Source organism: Habropoda laboriosa, unplaced genomic scaffold (assembly GCF_001263275.1).
Source record: "Habropoda laboriosa isolate 0110345459 unplaced genomic scaffold, ASM126327v1 scaffold186, whole genome shotgun sequence".
NCBI classification, from domain to species: domain Eukaryota; kingdom Metazoa; phylum Arthropoda; class Insecta; order Hymenoptera; family Apidae; genus Habropoda; species Habropoda laboriosa.
In genome coordinates, this window is record NW_017100427.1 from 2,258,323 (window position 1) to 2,273,672 (window position 15,350).

Consider the following 15,350-nt stretch of genomic DNA (forward strand, 5'->3'; position numbering starts at 1 on the left):
CAAAAGAATAATCGCGTTTGCAACTTTGTTGCTGAAAGCCGCTCCCGAAAATCGCACATTGTTGCAAACGCGTTCTCGGTTTGCAACTTTGTTGTCGACGAAAATTGCACATTGTTGCACGACGCCCCGTTTTGCAACAATGTGCGATTTTCGGGAGCTGCACTTGCCAACAAAGTTGCAAACGCGATTGTTCTTTTGCAACTTTGTTGCCGAAAATCGCTCCCGAAAACTGCACATTGTTGCAAACGCGTTCTCGGTTTGCAACTTTGTTGTCGACGAAAATTGCACATAGTTGCACGACGCCCCGTTTTGCAACAATGTACAATTTTCGGGAGCTGCTTTCGGCAACAAAGTTGCAAACGCGATTGTTCTTTTGCAACTTTGTTGCCGAAAATCGCTCCCGAAAATCGCACATTGTTGCAAAGCGGGGCGTCGTGCAACAATGTGCAATTTTCGTCGACAACAAAGTTGCAAACCCGATAGGCGTTTGCAACAATGTGCAGTTTTCGGGAGCGATTCGCCACAACAAAGTTGCAAACGCGATTTCCCCTTTCTGCAACTTTGTGCAATTTTCGAGGGCGACTTTCGGCAACAAAGTTGCAAACCCGGAACGCGTTTGCAACATTGTACAAACGCGTTATTTTTGAAACGCACGTATTTTCGTTTGTAACGCTGTACGACATGCAAAACATTGTTGTATGCAGTACTTTGTACGCGAAACATTGCCACAAGCACTTACATGAACACTTGTGTTCAAATGAAAAAGTGCTAAGCCACATTTTCAACTTATGGATAATGCAGCTTGTACGAAAGCATCTGTATGGAAAATATATGCTTTAGCAATGTTCCTTATTAAAATAAGTTTTGTACTAAGTAGAAATTTCATCCCATTCGAAATGAAATATACTTACGATACAATTGAAACCTCCCAAAGTGTGTTCTCTTCTCTGAAATAAAGTTACTAATCGAATTCTCAGAACCCTCCACCGATTAACCAGCAGAAACGACACACAGAAATAATAATATCGAAGTTTTAAAACAGTACCCTTCATAATTCTTACCTACCTCTCGTACAATATCTTAAAGCCAGTTACGAGCACATCAGTTTCCAATATGTTCTCTTCTCTGAAATAAAGTTACCAATCGAATTCTCAGAACCCTCCACGGATTAACCAGCAGAAACGACACACAGAAATAATAATATCGAAGTTTTAAAACAGTACCTTTCATAATTCTTACCTACCTCTCGTACAATATCTTAAAGCCAGTTACGAGCACATCAGTTTCCACGTCCATTCGATTCACCCTCGTGAGCAGCCAGGAATCGATCGCGGGCACCCTAAACTATATACTTCTGCACACAAGCCAAGACAATAGAAGAACGAAATCAATTTACGTAAATCTTCACCCGTATCGCAACCCTATTCACTCTTCAAATTCACCCTTCAAGCGTAAGAAGTAAGCAATCAGACTACCAAAGCACGAAAAAAAAACAAGTTTCCCTTACTTTCCTGATTCCTGCTAGACTTGAAAGCCAATCGACGACCAACATGGACACTTTTCCACGGCTCGGTAACCTTGTTTCTACATGGAAGATCGACGGAAAACGGGGTCCGTGGTTCGGACCTCGATCGTGGGTATCGATCGAGGCGCGAGTATCGTTCGAAGAAGGAAGGCCGTGGCGCGCGGCGCAATCGCGAGATTTCCGTGAGAGCCGACGTGATCGAAAAGCCAATATCTGTTGCGCTCGATCCGCTCGGCCGCAGGGAGAAACGAGCCTGATCCGCCTAATGAACCGATCGCTGTATCGATTAGCGCCGGTTAAGAGCGATCGATTGCGTGTCTTGTCAAATTTGTCAACGGGCGCGAACCGGCCGCAGACATAACGATCCCGTCGGCCAGCTCGTTCGTTGCGAAACAACCGAGGCCTGCCTCGACAAGGAGAAGCAGGCTGGGGGTTCCTCGAGCGGAACAAAGACGACAGAGACAGGAGGACGAACGTGTACAGCCGATGCTTTCGATCGTGGCACGCGTGCCCACCTGTCTCGACAGCCCGAAAATTCGCGTCGTCTCGGACATCAAAGGAGTTTCGCCTTCTTTGTAATCTGTAATGTACGTGGTGAGAAGATGACGAGTTGTTGTTTCGTGTATCGAAAGTGGAATTTCGGACTCTGAGATGTGAGAGACGTGATCGAGGAATACTTGAAAGTTTGTTGATAATCATTGTTCTTAACTGAAGTGGTCCCTTGGAGCAGGTAGTCTTCCGAAAACACTTTGTAGACATTTTTAGAAATTAGTTTCAGTGAATCTTCGAAAAGTGCTCTTCAGTTTCAGAAGCAGAAAATTAGTCACGCAAAGTGAAGTCAAGTGAATATTGTGAGTGAGAAACAAAGATGACTCGTTTTTATTAAAAATTGAAAGTGTACTTCAACGAGTTTCATTTTGAAAATCGTCAAAGTAGAGAAGATCGAATTGCAAAAAGCCACAGTAGATCTCGAAAGAAATCTTCGATATAAATTCCGTGCCAGTTAGAAAGCTCCAAATACTTAGCTCGCAAAAATTTAGAATCATTGAATATCTGTACACACACTATTTCAACTGCTTCCAAGGAACGCACTCTGTCATTAGAAACCTTCCAGATTCTCTCTAAACACCAACTTCCTTAATACCTAACCCACTCGAAAATTTTAAGAAACTATAAACGCAGTAGATGTTCCAAATCTCTCCTAACAAAACGTTACAATCCGCTCATTCTCACCCTACGAATCATAATTCCAGCTCTCGGTATCGTTAAATTGTATTCTACCGCGGGCACAGCTGACTCCTCTCGTGATTAGTCCCAATGAAGCCACGGCAGCCGATCGCCAGAGGCTGCAATCTGGTCCAAAAGCGTGCACAGAGGGTTGCTCGTAATAAGACGTTTCGTTTTTCCGCGTGTAAGTGGCGGTTGCGTTTATAGGAAGGAACCGCGTGCTTGGTCGACCGCAGCACGCACCGTGGCTCTTCTTCCGGTCTGCGAGCGGCACGTTCACGCTGCTCGATCGGCAATTTACGATCATCGAGGGGCGCTAAAAGCACTGGAGCACTCGAGCGCGAACCGCGACGTCTTTCTCTTCCCTCGGCTTCGTGCACGTGTACCGTCGTCGCCATTTTTCCTGTCACTTGTTCCTGATACTAACGCGGATACCTCTACACTAAGAGAAGAGATAATAAAATTTCGAGAATAATTAATTTCGAAACTTCACTAGATTTAAAATTACAGGGACGTGAGGCCCCTAGAAAATATGTAACTTAAATTAAATTAATATAGTAAAAACAAGTGAAGATTAAGATTGAAAATAAAGATAGAATTAAAGAAGTAAAATTCTTCTCTGACACTTAAACTCTCTTCACTCAAAAAAATAAAAAGAATACACAAGAAGAAAAATGAGGCGAGCACAGAGGGTGAAAGCGAGCACTCCCAAAATTCGAAGTACACCAAATAGCCCCAAGTATTATTGCTAACAGCGCTACGAAGAGCAAACGAAAAGTAGATGCAAAGAAGAAGATACGATAGCTCTCCAATTACTTTAAATTGAGTTATAACCGGATCAAATTGCCGATAATTGGCGATTGCACAGCCTAATCGGGTGCCATCCCTCAGCCTCTCTTCTCCCACGTATATACCTTCGTCTCGCGTATGAAGTTATTCCGCAAAGTGGTCTCCGCCATCGGAGGCATTCATGGGGGAGAGAAGACTCTCGCGACCACTCGATATACCCGTGTATACACATATTGTAATAGACGAAGAAAGAAACATCGGGTAGAGGGGAAAAGAGTAGAAGAGAGTCGGTTGTGTTCACAGCGCACAGCCTTATCCCTCGACAATACAAATTGCTGATTATGCGCCCGGCTTTTACGTGCCTTCTAATTGGGCCGCTTTGCCTCTTGGGAAAGATCGACCGATCGCACGATCGGCCCTCGTTAACCCCTAACGCTCTCCGTGCACGCCACGGTTCCTTCTTCTTCTTCTTCTACCTCCCTCCCTCCCTCGTCGCTCCAGCATCTCCTATGCGACGATGTCGCCCCGGTCTTCTCTTCTCCGTCGGTTGGACGCGTATATGGACATGCAGGAAGTCGTACCACGCGCCGCGGACCAGTTTCGAGCCTCTCATCCCTTTTGACTATCGAAATCTGGATCGAGAGGGACTCCGGCGCGTCTTCTCTCATTCATTCCGGGACTCGTCGATCGCTCTTTATGGGATGATCCGCGTGGAATGTTGCCGGCTTTAGCCTTACGCTCGAGGAAACGTCTGTTACCGCTTCGCGTCTTTGGCCTCGTGAGAATTGCTCGCTCGTTTCACGAGATTACGGTATCGGGGTAATTTAGAGCGGTGGCCATTTTTCCAGAATGGTCTCAAATAGTCTTTTGGTTTCAGAGCTCGCTGCTGTTTCGGCAAAATTCGATATCCATTGTTTTCAGCGACTCTTCTCTGTAGGAAGCCTACACCTTACAATGCAAATGTTCCTTTCAATCTTGAGGAATCCTGTTTGCAGTGCTTACAAGCAAAAGGCACCATTCCCAGTATGAATTTCACCGAAAAAATGTCAGTCTCAGCAGCTCCCCAAGGAAATCAATAAACGAGTGAATTATCAAAGATCTATCCCCGCGATTGAAGCAGCCTTATCTTCGCTTCCACACGCGACACGACGGCTGTATGAATTAATAATCACGCGAGGACGCGGCTCATTACTCAGCGCTATCGTGGCCAGTCGTTGCGCGGGTACGCGTTCGTCGTAATCAATTAAGGCTCATTACTCTCGTCCTTCTTCTCTCCCACTCTCTTCTTCTTAATCGTGAATTCTGTTCGCCGGGAAAACGGTGAAGATCGGGGAAGGAAAGGGAGGGAAAAAAATAGACGGGACGGATGTGTATACACGGAGCTGTCCGCGACTTCTTCTTATTCGAGCCGCGTAGAACGTGAGTAAGTAGTCGATCAATGGCTCCTCGTGTCCGATGGACTTCTAAGTCCCTGGAGAGCTGTTGACATCGAGCATCGTGCGCTATGTTGCCCGTTTCTCGTATTTTATACGCGCGTTTCTCCTTTCGGAGAGATCTTCCCCGTCGAACGCGAGAGAGGAACGGCCGCCGGAAAGGTATCGCGAGCGATCTCGGCTTAGCCGCCTCTTCTGCATCCCAAAGGACTTCCGGTTAACCGCTACCGGCACAAGAATCCCGACGATGCAACGTCGCGTCTCGACGGCCTCCGGTTTTTCTTTTGTGCAAATGAACCTATCAACGTCCACGCGAGACGTGATCCTTAATTGCTCGGTTAGCGGAATGCTGATAGAGGCTTGAATGAAAGTCTCGATGACCCTTTAATTCGCGAATTTCTGTCTCCAGACATAATCTTTGACCATGTTTTCCAAGTATTTTACTTGCGTAAAAGTCTAAGTATTAACACAGCATTCAGCACTGCTAGTAAAAGAAAATATATAAAAAAGAGAAACTGTAATTACAGAAATGGTCACATATTGTTTAGTAAAAATGACAAACACCTAGCAACAGTCTTTCACACTTAAACGACCAACTTTTCCAACCGACTCTCGCACATTCTCAAAATTCATTTCAACATTGAACGAACGATCCTCCACTTGGACGTCAGTTCAATCTACGTATCAATTACCTACCGTACCCGAAGAAAAAACTCTGAATCTCTAAATCCTGCTGGAAGTGATCCTTTCGATCGAGGCTCATTCCTCGATTTCGCAGCGGAGGTCTCGTCTAAGATCTAGATCGCTCCAGATTCTCCCGCAGCGCGAATCAAGCGGGCAACGTCGATCTCCGGATGGCTGACCGGCAACCGAGAGGTTCGTCGATATTTCACTCGGCGAGAGGCCGCGAGCTGGGGCAAAATCGTCCTGCGTGCGCCAGCGTTGGCCAACTCTCATGCATAGAGTCATGACGGGTCTAAGCGATTGCTTATTGCTGGTGCAACCACAGACTGACGCACTGGCTCGAGTCTCGCCCGTTTGTTATCCCGGATCCCCGTGCTCTACATGGTTCCGCAGACGTTACGCTGACGTAGGACATTATCCAAGTGTCTGGAATCGATTTTGCTCCGGTTGAAATATGGGGTGGCCTGGAAAAACGACGGAGGATTTTCAACGGGAAGATGGATGAATGTGAAGTGTTTTAGGATGATCCGGAATAATGGATCTCGGGTTCGAAGGTTCGCCGAGCTTTTTTTTATCTCTCGTGTACTGAAACGTCTATCTAAAATGAATCTGCGAAACCGTGGTAACGAAGATGGGGTAGATTTTCTTGAGGATTTTTTCAGAGGTGATTGGAAAGTTAGAGTAGCGAAGATGGGGAAGATTTAAAATTGGAATGTTCAAATGAAAAGTAAATATTCGATACACATTCTGTGGGAGTAATAAGTCAAAATGTTAGAGGTGCAAATTTTATCATTGCGATCTAATATTTCATTCTTTATCATTTCTCCCGAGGTCAGTCGTACTGACAAATTGATTTAAACATAGAAACCTTCCTTGATGAAATTACCTGCACAGGAAGCCTTGGAATTTTAAATTAAATCTTCTAATATTTTAGGCTTCTTAGAATCAACGATTGAAAATTCCCAGTTTCCTCCAACACGATGTACATTTCATTGGGAAATAAACGATTCGTTTCTAACAATGTAGAAGATGATACAATGGTAGAACGTGTACGGAACATAATCTCTCCGTCGATTCCAGAAATTGTCTAGCAAGAAAATGGAGTATCTCGAAAGAAACCACATCTAAACTCCGTAATATCCCGATAACTCTCATTCTTCTTGCCGGACCCTGTATTTATAGGAGAACAAAACCGAACACTTAGGTAATATTCCCCGGTGTGCCGGGCTAGAGATAAACAGAGATCGCTGGTGAATGCGATCCGTGTTCGGTCCATGTACGTGCTCCAGGCTCATGGTTCGCCAAGCCGACAAATCGACTCGGACAGAACCGCGATTTTTCAGGGTGTACCAGTTTTTTCGATACGATACCTACCGCGCGCGCGCGCGCGCGCTCGGAACGCGGCTCCTTATGTCGCGTATAACATTACCGCGTGAAATGAATGATTCTCGGTCCGCGGGACCGCTGGTACCGTAAGTTACCGACATTTTTCAACAAAACCTATCTCGATGAATTTAGAGCAGAAATGGATGTTAAACCCTTTCCAGCTGCGAATACCTACTTCGAGTCCTGGCATGAGCTACAGTCGATGTTTTCTTAGTTCTAACGTGTGCAAGATCGATCGTATTATCGGAAGATTAGAATAATTATGCGCAAGTGCTTGTTTGTTCGTGTATTCGTTTTTTATGGTTAATGATAATTTTAGTACAACTGTACTTGGGTATATTATGTAACGATGACAATCGAATGGAACTTATATGTGGATTCACACATTTGTGCGGTGCTACTTTCTACGTTAACTGGCAAAACACCAAGTCCTCCTTAAAGCTATTCCTGGGTATTACAATTACAAATGCAACCTCTGACCTGAGCCTAACTGTCACGTCAAAGAAGTAGAAGCCAGGATATAGCTTGATAAAATTAACGAAGAGGCAAAGTAAACATGTTTTCGGGTATCGAGATGATCGAATCGACAGAAATATGTGCACTTCCTTTTTTTACCTATTCTCTCGCCTACTTCCATTAATCTCATCTCCATATGTGAAAGGGTTAAACTGTGTTTCTCTCTCTCTCTCTTCACACTGTCTCGTTTCCACATATGAAAGGGTTAAATTATTTTTCTCTCCCTCTTCTCACATCATCTTGTCACCATATGTGACAGGGTTAAATTATTTCTCTCTCTCTCTCCTCACCATGTACGAAAGGGTTAAGCTCTTTTCCTCTCTCTTCTCGCACCATTTCGTCTCTGTCTACGAAAGGGTTAAACCGTTCCAACGAAACTAACCTTACGAATCCTTCTGTCCAGCAACGTTCGAGTTTCGCGTGTTACGTAAAATGATTATCGGCCGGTGAGAACGTGGTATACGAAGGCATGCTCGATTAGCATCGAGGCTCGCGCGAAAACTACGCGAGAGAGTCACGTGGAACGTAAGAACGGCGCAGAAGAGGGACACGGACGCGAGAAGGTAGCGGCGACGATGATCGCGTGCGATCCGGACGTGGAAGGAACGTTCGACCTGGCAAGGTCAGCCGCGTGGGCAGGTATCCGTAACTCGACGATTTTGCAACGCTCTCGCGCTTCCTGCTGCAATTGATTAATGGCGGCCGCGGCGAGCCGCGTTATATATACCCGCTCGACCGTGTCCCGTGCCTGTTTGCTCAGTGTAATCGAAGCGTGGCCGATGATCCTCAAGGTTGACCATGGATAAGCTGCTGGATTCCCATGGTCTCTTGCCTCGTTCCACAGTTTCAACGGATACAGTGGTTTTCTTGATTGATCTATGGGATGGGCACACGATGCAACGACTTTTCTATTATTCTTCTTAACTACTTCTTGTCCACTCGTAGATTTTTATCTTAGCTATCGGAGATGTATCAAGTTGAAATAGCTTGTCGTCGGACAAGTGAAATCTACGGCTTGTTCCTTGGGAATATTCAAAATAAAATTGACCAACATAAGGGACCTTGTGAATCAATGGTTAAATGAGTTAAGCCTTGTTATGCTTTCTGTAGAAATGGTCACTGAATGAAGGAGTGTTCTGAGAGATCGATAAAATTCCTATTGCAATATCGCAATAAAATAATATACAAATTATCCAGCATTATAAAATTAGAAGTAAAAAGTGAGAAATTGAATTAGAACCAAAAGAAGAACACAACTCGGAACAAGTTTCCATACCTCGTCCCAAAATTACCCACAGTCACCGCTAATGATTTCCCTGTTCGCAGAAAAAGAAGACAGGACACAGGAAGCAAGGGTTGCAGAAGAAAATCACACAGAGGCACTTTTTATAGATTAAACAAAAATATTTACTTTCGCGATACGTTTAGGTACTGGCCGCTCGTGTTCACCGTTTTACATGCTATTATGTACAAATAAAAAAAAAAAAGAGAAAGAAGAACGATAAAAAGAGTTCGGAAGAAGAGAACATGAGTAAAAAAAAAAAATAAAAAGAAACGTTGGCCCGTTACGCCAGCCGAGAGAGGTTCGTACATCAAGCGGAAGCATAGAAGCGATACTCTGATTCGCAGAGACGAGTCTCTCTCTCTCTCTCTCTCTTCTCTTCTCTTGCCTCCCGATTACACGCACAGTTTTCCTCCTCCCATCTCCCCCCTCCGGTTGCTTATTTACAAGATGCACGTTTATTTTATACACCGACGTAACGTCACTTCTCTCGTTCACCTTTATTAACTGGCCTCTCGTCGTGACATGTGGTCGCGGATGCGCGATCATCGTTTCCGATCGTCTTTTGCTCGTCGCGCGTCTCCGCGCCCACACGTCTCGCTATGTACAAGGAAAAGAAAAAACAAGACGAAGGAGGACACGATCCACGACGGATCGCGTACATACACGTAGAGAATAAGATCCTAAAGCGGTCCGTTCCAAGTATACAATACATATACAATATAGAATATTTTATTTTCTCTCTTATTTTACTCGTTCACGTTTTTCTCGTTTTCAATTTCCTTTCTTTCACTCCAGCACGCATGGATACGCGATACAATAATCAGACTCCATGTACCGGTGTGCAAGGAGTTTGAAGAACGAATACGCCAATCGACGATATTCTCGGTCGCAATAAATTAATCTCTCTCGTATCCCGGATCGGATCGGTGTGACACCTATGTACAGATTTGAACACATTTTCGTGGCGGGCTTGATCGTCCTTCCGCAACGATTCTTCTCCATCAACGTCTACTCCTGTGAAACATGACTCTTCTACTTGCACCTCTTCGATTCGTTCCATTTTCCCATCGTTACGACACGTCTGCTATTGATTCTCTCTTCGATCCAGCAAACATTGTTCCAACGACTCGTTCCTTCTAACGAGGACTCGGCTGCACCCAGGGCGCACCAGCAAGGACTCGGGACCAGCCCGTCGTGGGCCTGCCAGAGAAGCTTCACAAGGACATAGGCAACTCCGGCCTCTTCACTCCTAACGTCAGATCCAACGGCTTGCTCTTCGTCGTGGCTTCCTCTTTCGCCGGGCTGTCGCGATCACAGACGTTGTCGTTCGACCTGTTGTCCTCCTCCGACGATTGGCTAGGTCTGGGAGAGCTTCTGCTCGACCTAACGCTAAGATCGATCGGTTCGTCTTGCTCCACAGCCAGACCACCTGGACTAGGACTCACCAAAAGCAGATCTCCTCCTCTCGGCGAGTGTTGAGACGCCGCAGGTGTTACCAAACCCGGTGGAGAGTAGACCAAGCCTAGATTCTGATGAGGATGATACCCTGTCGTGAGCGTTACCGTAGCGTTGATCTTCCTCGGTGGAAACTCGCGTTCGGAGAGTGTCGGCGACGCGGCGCTGGTCTTGAAGTAGCTCAGCGCTGAGTTGCTCCTGGATTCGGTGTCGTGGCCGTCGCCACCGTCCACGGACGACGCCCCGCTGTCGCTCGGAGTGTCCGCTGCCCTCTTGTAGGTCGGGAGGAATGGTCGGAAGACGTCTGAGGGGCTGGTCGGCACGCAGACGCCGTCTTTTTGAGCGAAGTTCATAGCGAACATCGGGGAACCCGGATGCTGCGGTTGCTGTTGCTTGTAGAAAGGTGGCGGTGTCGTGTCTCTCGGCGGTGTTCCCGGTGGTTGTTGAGGATTACCGCTCACTCTCTCGCGTTCTTTCTGCCAGGCTAGAAGGCGCAGCTGGTTTTGAAGAGCCACGTCGTCCGGATGGGGAGATTTGTTACCTCTTTCGCGCTCTTGTTTCAGCATTGCCACGTGTAACAGGTGAGACTGAAGGGCTAGATCTTCCTGACTAGGTGAAGCACGATCCTTTCCGTCCTTGTACACTCCGCTACCTTGCTGACCTTGAGGCTGAGGCAGGAATCCTGGAAGGAAGCCGGGACCGAACGGCGAGCCTGCTGCCGGAGCCACGTTCTGACCACCGTTCGTCTGCTCCTGAAGGAGGCAGTGGATCTTGAACCAGTTGGAACGACGTCCGTACCTCGAGCCAGACTTCGACATGCCTACCATCAGGCATTTTCGAAGGCGACACGCCTTGCAGGCTGTGCGGTTCTTCTTGTTGATCACGCACACTCCGCCGTTCTTGCATTCCGATATGCTGCCGAGATTGTTGTAGGTTCTGCCGAAGAACGACTGTAACAGAAGAGAGAAGAGGACTGTAAGTTGCGGAAGTGAGTTTGAGTGAGTAGACGAAGAGCTTGAGGAATGATTGTGTGATTTGTTCGATTGTTTGAACACGTTATCGCTTGGATCTCGATGTGGTGGAGAAATTAGGTGAATCAGGATGGCTGTTAGTTAGATTTTCTTTCATTAGGCTAATACAGAGATTTTCAAAAGTGTAATTTCGTTTACGGTAGCCACTTCTTTGTAATTGAATACGAAGCTTCGCTCTTTTAATTGCATCGTACATTGCACACCGTTGGATTAGGGAAATGATTACGATAAAGCAGAAGATTACCAGGCATCGAATCGACGTAATCTACTAATTACACTGCCGGAAATGACTGTGTCTAATCGAGACGTTATTCGATTTAGTAATTTCATGAAATTCCTAAGTCTTACATTCTCATCGTACGTTTTTACCTCCGTCTTGTAAGATATAGTCCGACATTTTTCTCCCCTCGTAAACAGCGCTTAATTACCTGCATTCCTTCAATTTTTATTCTAATTCCCCGTTTTGCGGTGGAAACAGAATAAATCCTAGACAACTGGCAATTATCATTTTTACGATGAGTCGTATTTCTCAATCTGGAATCCCAAACCACATTCCACGAAAGTCTTTTCCCAAAAGCACCGCATATTTAAAAAAAATCTCATTCTGAAGTTCGCTCAAAGGAGTAACGAGGAAATGTAACTTCCATTCAAAGTCTCTTTTCTTCGCGACAGAGGATCGCATTCGCTCCGCATAAAATACACTCGCGAATCTTGTGCCGGATTAAACGTCAGGGCTTAATGTTACGCGTGTCACGAGAATTAGCATGGCACCGTTTAGGAGAGAAGGTCGAGCAACAGAGACAGGATCCGCGAAAAGGGTGATCAGGGTGGCGCGGAAGATTGAGCGCTGTACGCGGCGTGGCTGGTCGTAAAGTTAAACGCCTGTCGGCCGACGATAAAACCGCCTCGAAAGCGGCGCATCGTGAACTAATTTACGACTCGACGATTCCTCTGTCTCGAGCTTAGCCTTGGCTAAACCCTGATCGAGTGTCTTTTCCTCCATTTTTTAGTTCGTCAAATGCAGCGTGTAGCATCTTCCAAATAATTTCGGTGTCCTTCGAAATTTCCTTTTACTCCGGAGTGACAAATTTTAAGCATCTTTTAGATAACTTTTTGAAATACTATAGTGGAAACTTTGAAATCTTTCTTCTCGTTGCAAAGTGGCAATTTGAGGTGCTTTGTTCACCTTAAGAAGACTAAATTTTCAAGAACTTTTAATTTAATTTTTTATTTGTTCAATTTATAAATTTTAATTTTCTGGCCCTTTCTGAAATACTATAATGGAGCCTTTGGAAGTTTTCTTTCATTGCTAAGTGGCAATCCGGGGGTGCTTTGTTCGCCACAAAGTTATTCACCTTAAGAATTCTAAACTTTCACGAAGTTTCAATTTAACTTTAATTCCTTGTTTGTTCATTTATAAATTTGTATCTGTCCTTCCTTGAGTTTTCCAGCATTAATATCTTTCTCGTTCCCACATAAATATCAAAGACCAAACCAAATCGAATTTAAACGGAAAAGCAAACCAGTACCAGTTTCTAAATCTCCTAAATACCGTTCGAAACGATCCTCGATCGTGAGGTGTATACCCAGAGACACGGTCCAAAGGCGGCCATATTTCATCGTGTACCGGAAACGTTCGGATTCTGGTCTCCACCTGACGCGTCCACGTGGGCGGCCCGCTAACGGTTCGAAAACCCAAAAGCTCGTGTATAGCGGTATACTCGTTCGAAATGGGATCGACGAATCATCCTTTCGAAGATATCCACGAACCACATTTCAAAGCCTTCGATACACAACACCGTCGAATTACCCTACTCCAATCCAGTGTCAGAAATGAGTCACTCTATTCCTCCGTACATACCTCTAATCACGCGAGCATAACGCACACCATGGAGGAACGAAGCTTTCTCGTCTGTTTTTGCACAATTAGAATAACTCGACGGTCGAAGTACACGCGTCCAACAGAAGGTCCGCGACGCGACGATCGAGGAGAAACGCGGAATCGAAGGATTCCAGTGTCAAGGAGGCTGACGTACGGCGTTGATTAATCGCTCGGACACGGGGGAACAACGGCGTATACGCTCGACAAACTGGTAATGATCGCGAGATGAAAACGGACCAAGCGGTACCTCGCGAGCACCGCAATCTCTCTCTCGATCTTAGATGAACCGCGCTGTGCTGCGGCAGCGGCGGTGAGCCACGAAACGCGCGCGCTTCGGCTCCCGCGTGTACGCCAGATGATCCTTGGCTGTCACCGCGGACTGTGTGAAAGAGGTCACGATGCCGCGGAGCTCGAGAGACCCGGCCATCCGATCATCGCTTCCGCCTACGAAACCGCTCATTGTCCACGGGAATATGATTTAACGTACGCGCGCCAGGATTATTGTGCGGAGCGAAAGTCGCCGCGGAATATCGTGCTATTGAAGACGACCAAAGGGAATAGTTGCGAGCCTCTTCGAGATTGCCGCGATGTTTCGCATTTGTGTTTTAAGAAATCGAGTGTGTCGTTTGACGAGAAAAATTGTGGAAAAGTGGAAAATGAAGGAAAGAATCTGGGACGGTGAGAAGACTACGGTGATTTCGTTCGTTTCCAATTTCGCAGATAGATGTAATTTTTGTTTTTAAAGTCGCGTCAATAATTGGTGGTTATTTCGTATTTCCCAATTTTTACTTTGGTTCTGACTTTAATTTTCGTTAAGTCTGAGAGTTATTAAGTAGACCGAAAGTAGACCGGCCGAAAGTTTGGAATCACCGAGCATTGCAATTTACACAAAAATTTCCAGAAAAAAGTCAGCGACTTTGAGAATTTTTTATCACTCGAATCGATTGATATGAGATAAATTGATAAAAGTAGAATTGAGATAAACTTCGAATCTGTGAAAAATTAGCAGCAGATTTAATATGGATGAAAAGTGGGAGGTGATTCGAAACTTTTGGCCGATAGTGTATGTAATGTCTTCGTCTTTTTAACGTAGAGGTTGTTTACGATTAGTAAAAGCATTTAATTCGAATAAACGGTAATATCTGTGAAATTTTCATCTAACGTATCACGCGGCATATTGAAGCAGTTCTATTTCCAACTATTCACATATTATTTATGCATACTACAATGTGTCGTATTAAAATAAAAAGTTCGTCTCGGCGCTGTGGACAAATTACGCAGAATTAGTCCGGCACACAACGTGTTAAAGCGACGAGTGGATTCTTGAGTAAACAAATGATAAAAAATTGCAAATGTTACAAGTTTAATCCCAACATCGACACAGTAACCACTGGAACCTAAGCAGGAAAGCGGAACAGCCTGATTCTCACAGCCTGTCGCATACCAAATCCCGAAATCGAACTATTTCAGAGAAACTAGGGTTGTAAATCGAGTTTACAACGGCGATTGCGTGTGTCGCAGCTCGGTCAGCTGTGAGTATCTTGACCGTAGACAGAAAACAAGGTGGACAACGGGATTCGCGTACGAGATTATGTAAGAGGCGGGTTTCGCGGCGTTTCCAAGTCTTTCTTTCTTTTTTTTTTTCACCACGGTCCTGGTCCGGTCGCGAATCACGTACCGCGTGGACGCCAGAAAATCAGAATCGGTGCAGGTAAGAGAGGAAAAAAAGCGAAAAAAGTTCGCGAGTCGGTTGAAACGCGAGAGCCATTTAGGGCTGTTACCGCGACAAATCCGTCATGGACAGGCCGAGATTAGCGCAAATCAGCCGGCACGCCCGGAATCCTGGGTCGATTTGTAACGCCATATAGAAACGCCGCCGGGGAAACCGTTTGTCCGTGATCGTGAACGGCCGCGGCGAGCGCGGGAAAGCTTGACAAATTGTCGATGAAAAATGCAAGAGGTCGTTTCGCGAATGGGGTCGGGAAACGTGTCGGAATATGGTTTGGTGGTCAAGCCAGGGCAATGAGTTTCAATGGGCACGGTGTTTATGGCTGTTCGAGCATGCGTCGGTGTGGAAAGTTGGTGAGTAGAGTTTTGCAGCTTGTGTTGATACGGTGTAAATCGAACTGTGTTGCGT

At 45.7% G+C, this 15,350-nt stretch overlaps 1 protein-coding gene across 1 annotated transcript in view; it reads right to left on the bottom strand.

Annotated features, from left to right (window-relative positions):
* Positions 1-10,059: 10,059 nt before the first annotated feature.
* LOC108575600 (zygotic gap protein knirps-like) overlaps positions 10,060-15,350 on the bottom strand; it is an 88,071-nt gene continuing 82,780 nt past the window's right edge. Inside the window, exon 3 of the mRNA XM_017938429.1 lies at positions 10,060-11,250. Coding sequence (XP_017793918.1) covers positions 10,060-11,250 — 1,191 coding nt within the window. The remainder of the gene's footprint in view (positions 11,251-15,350) is intronic.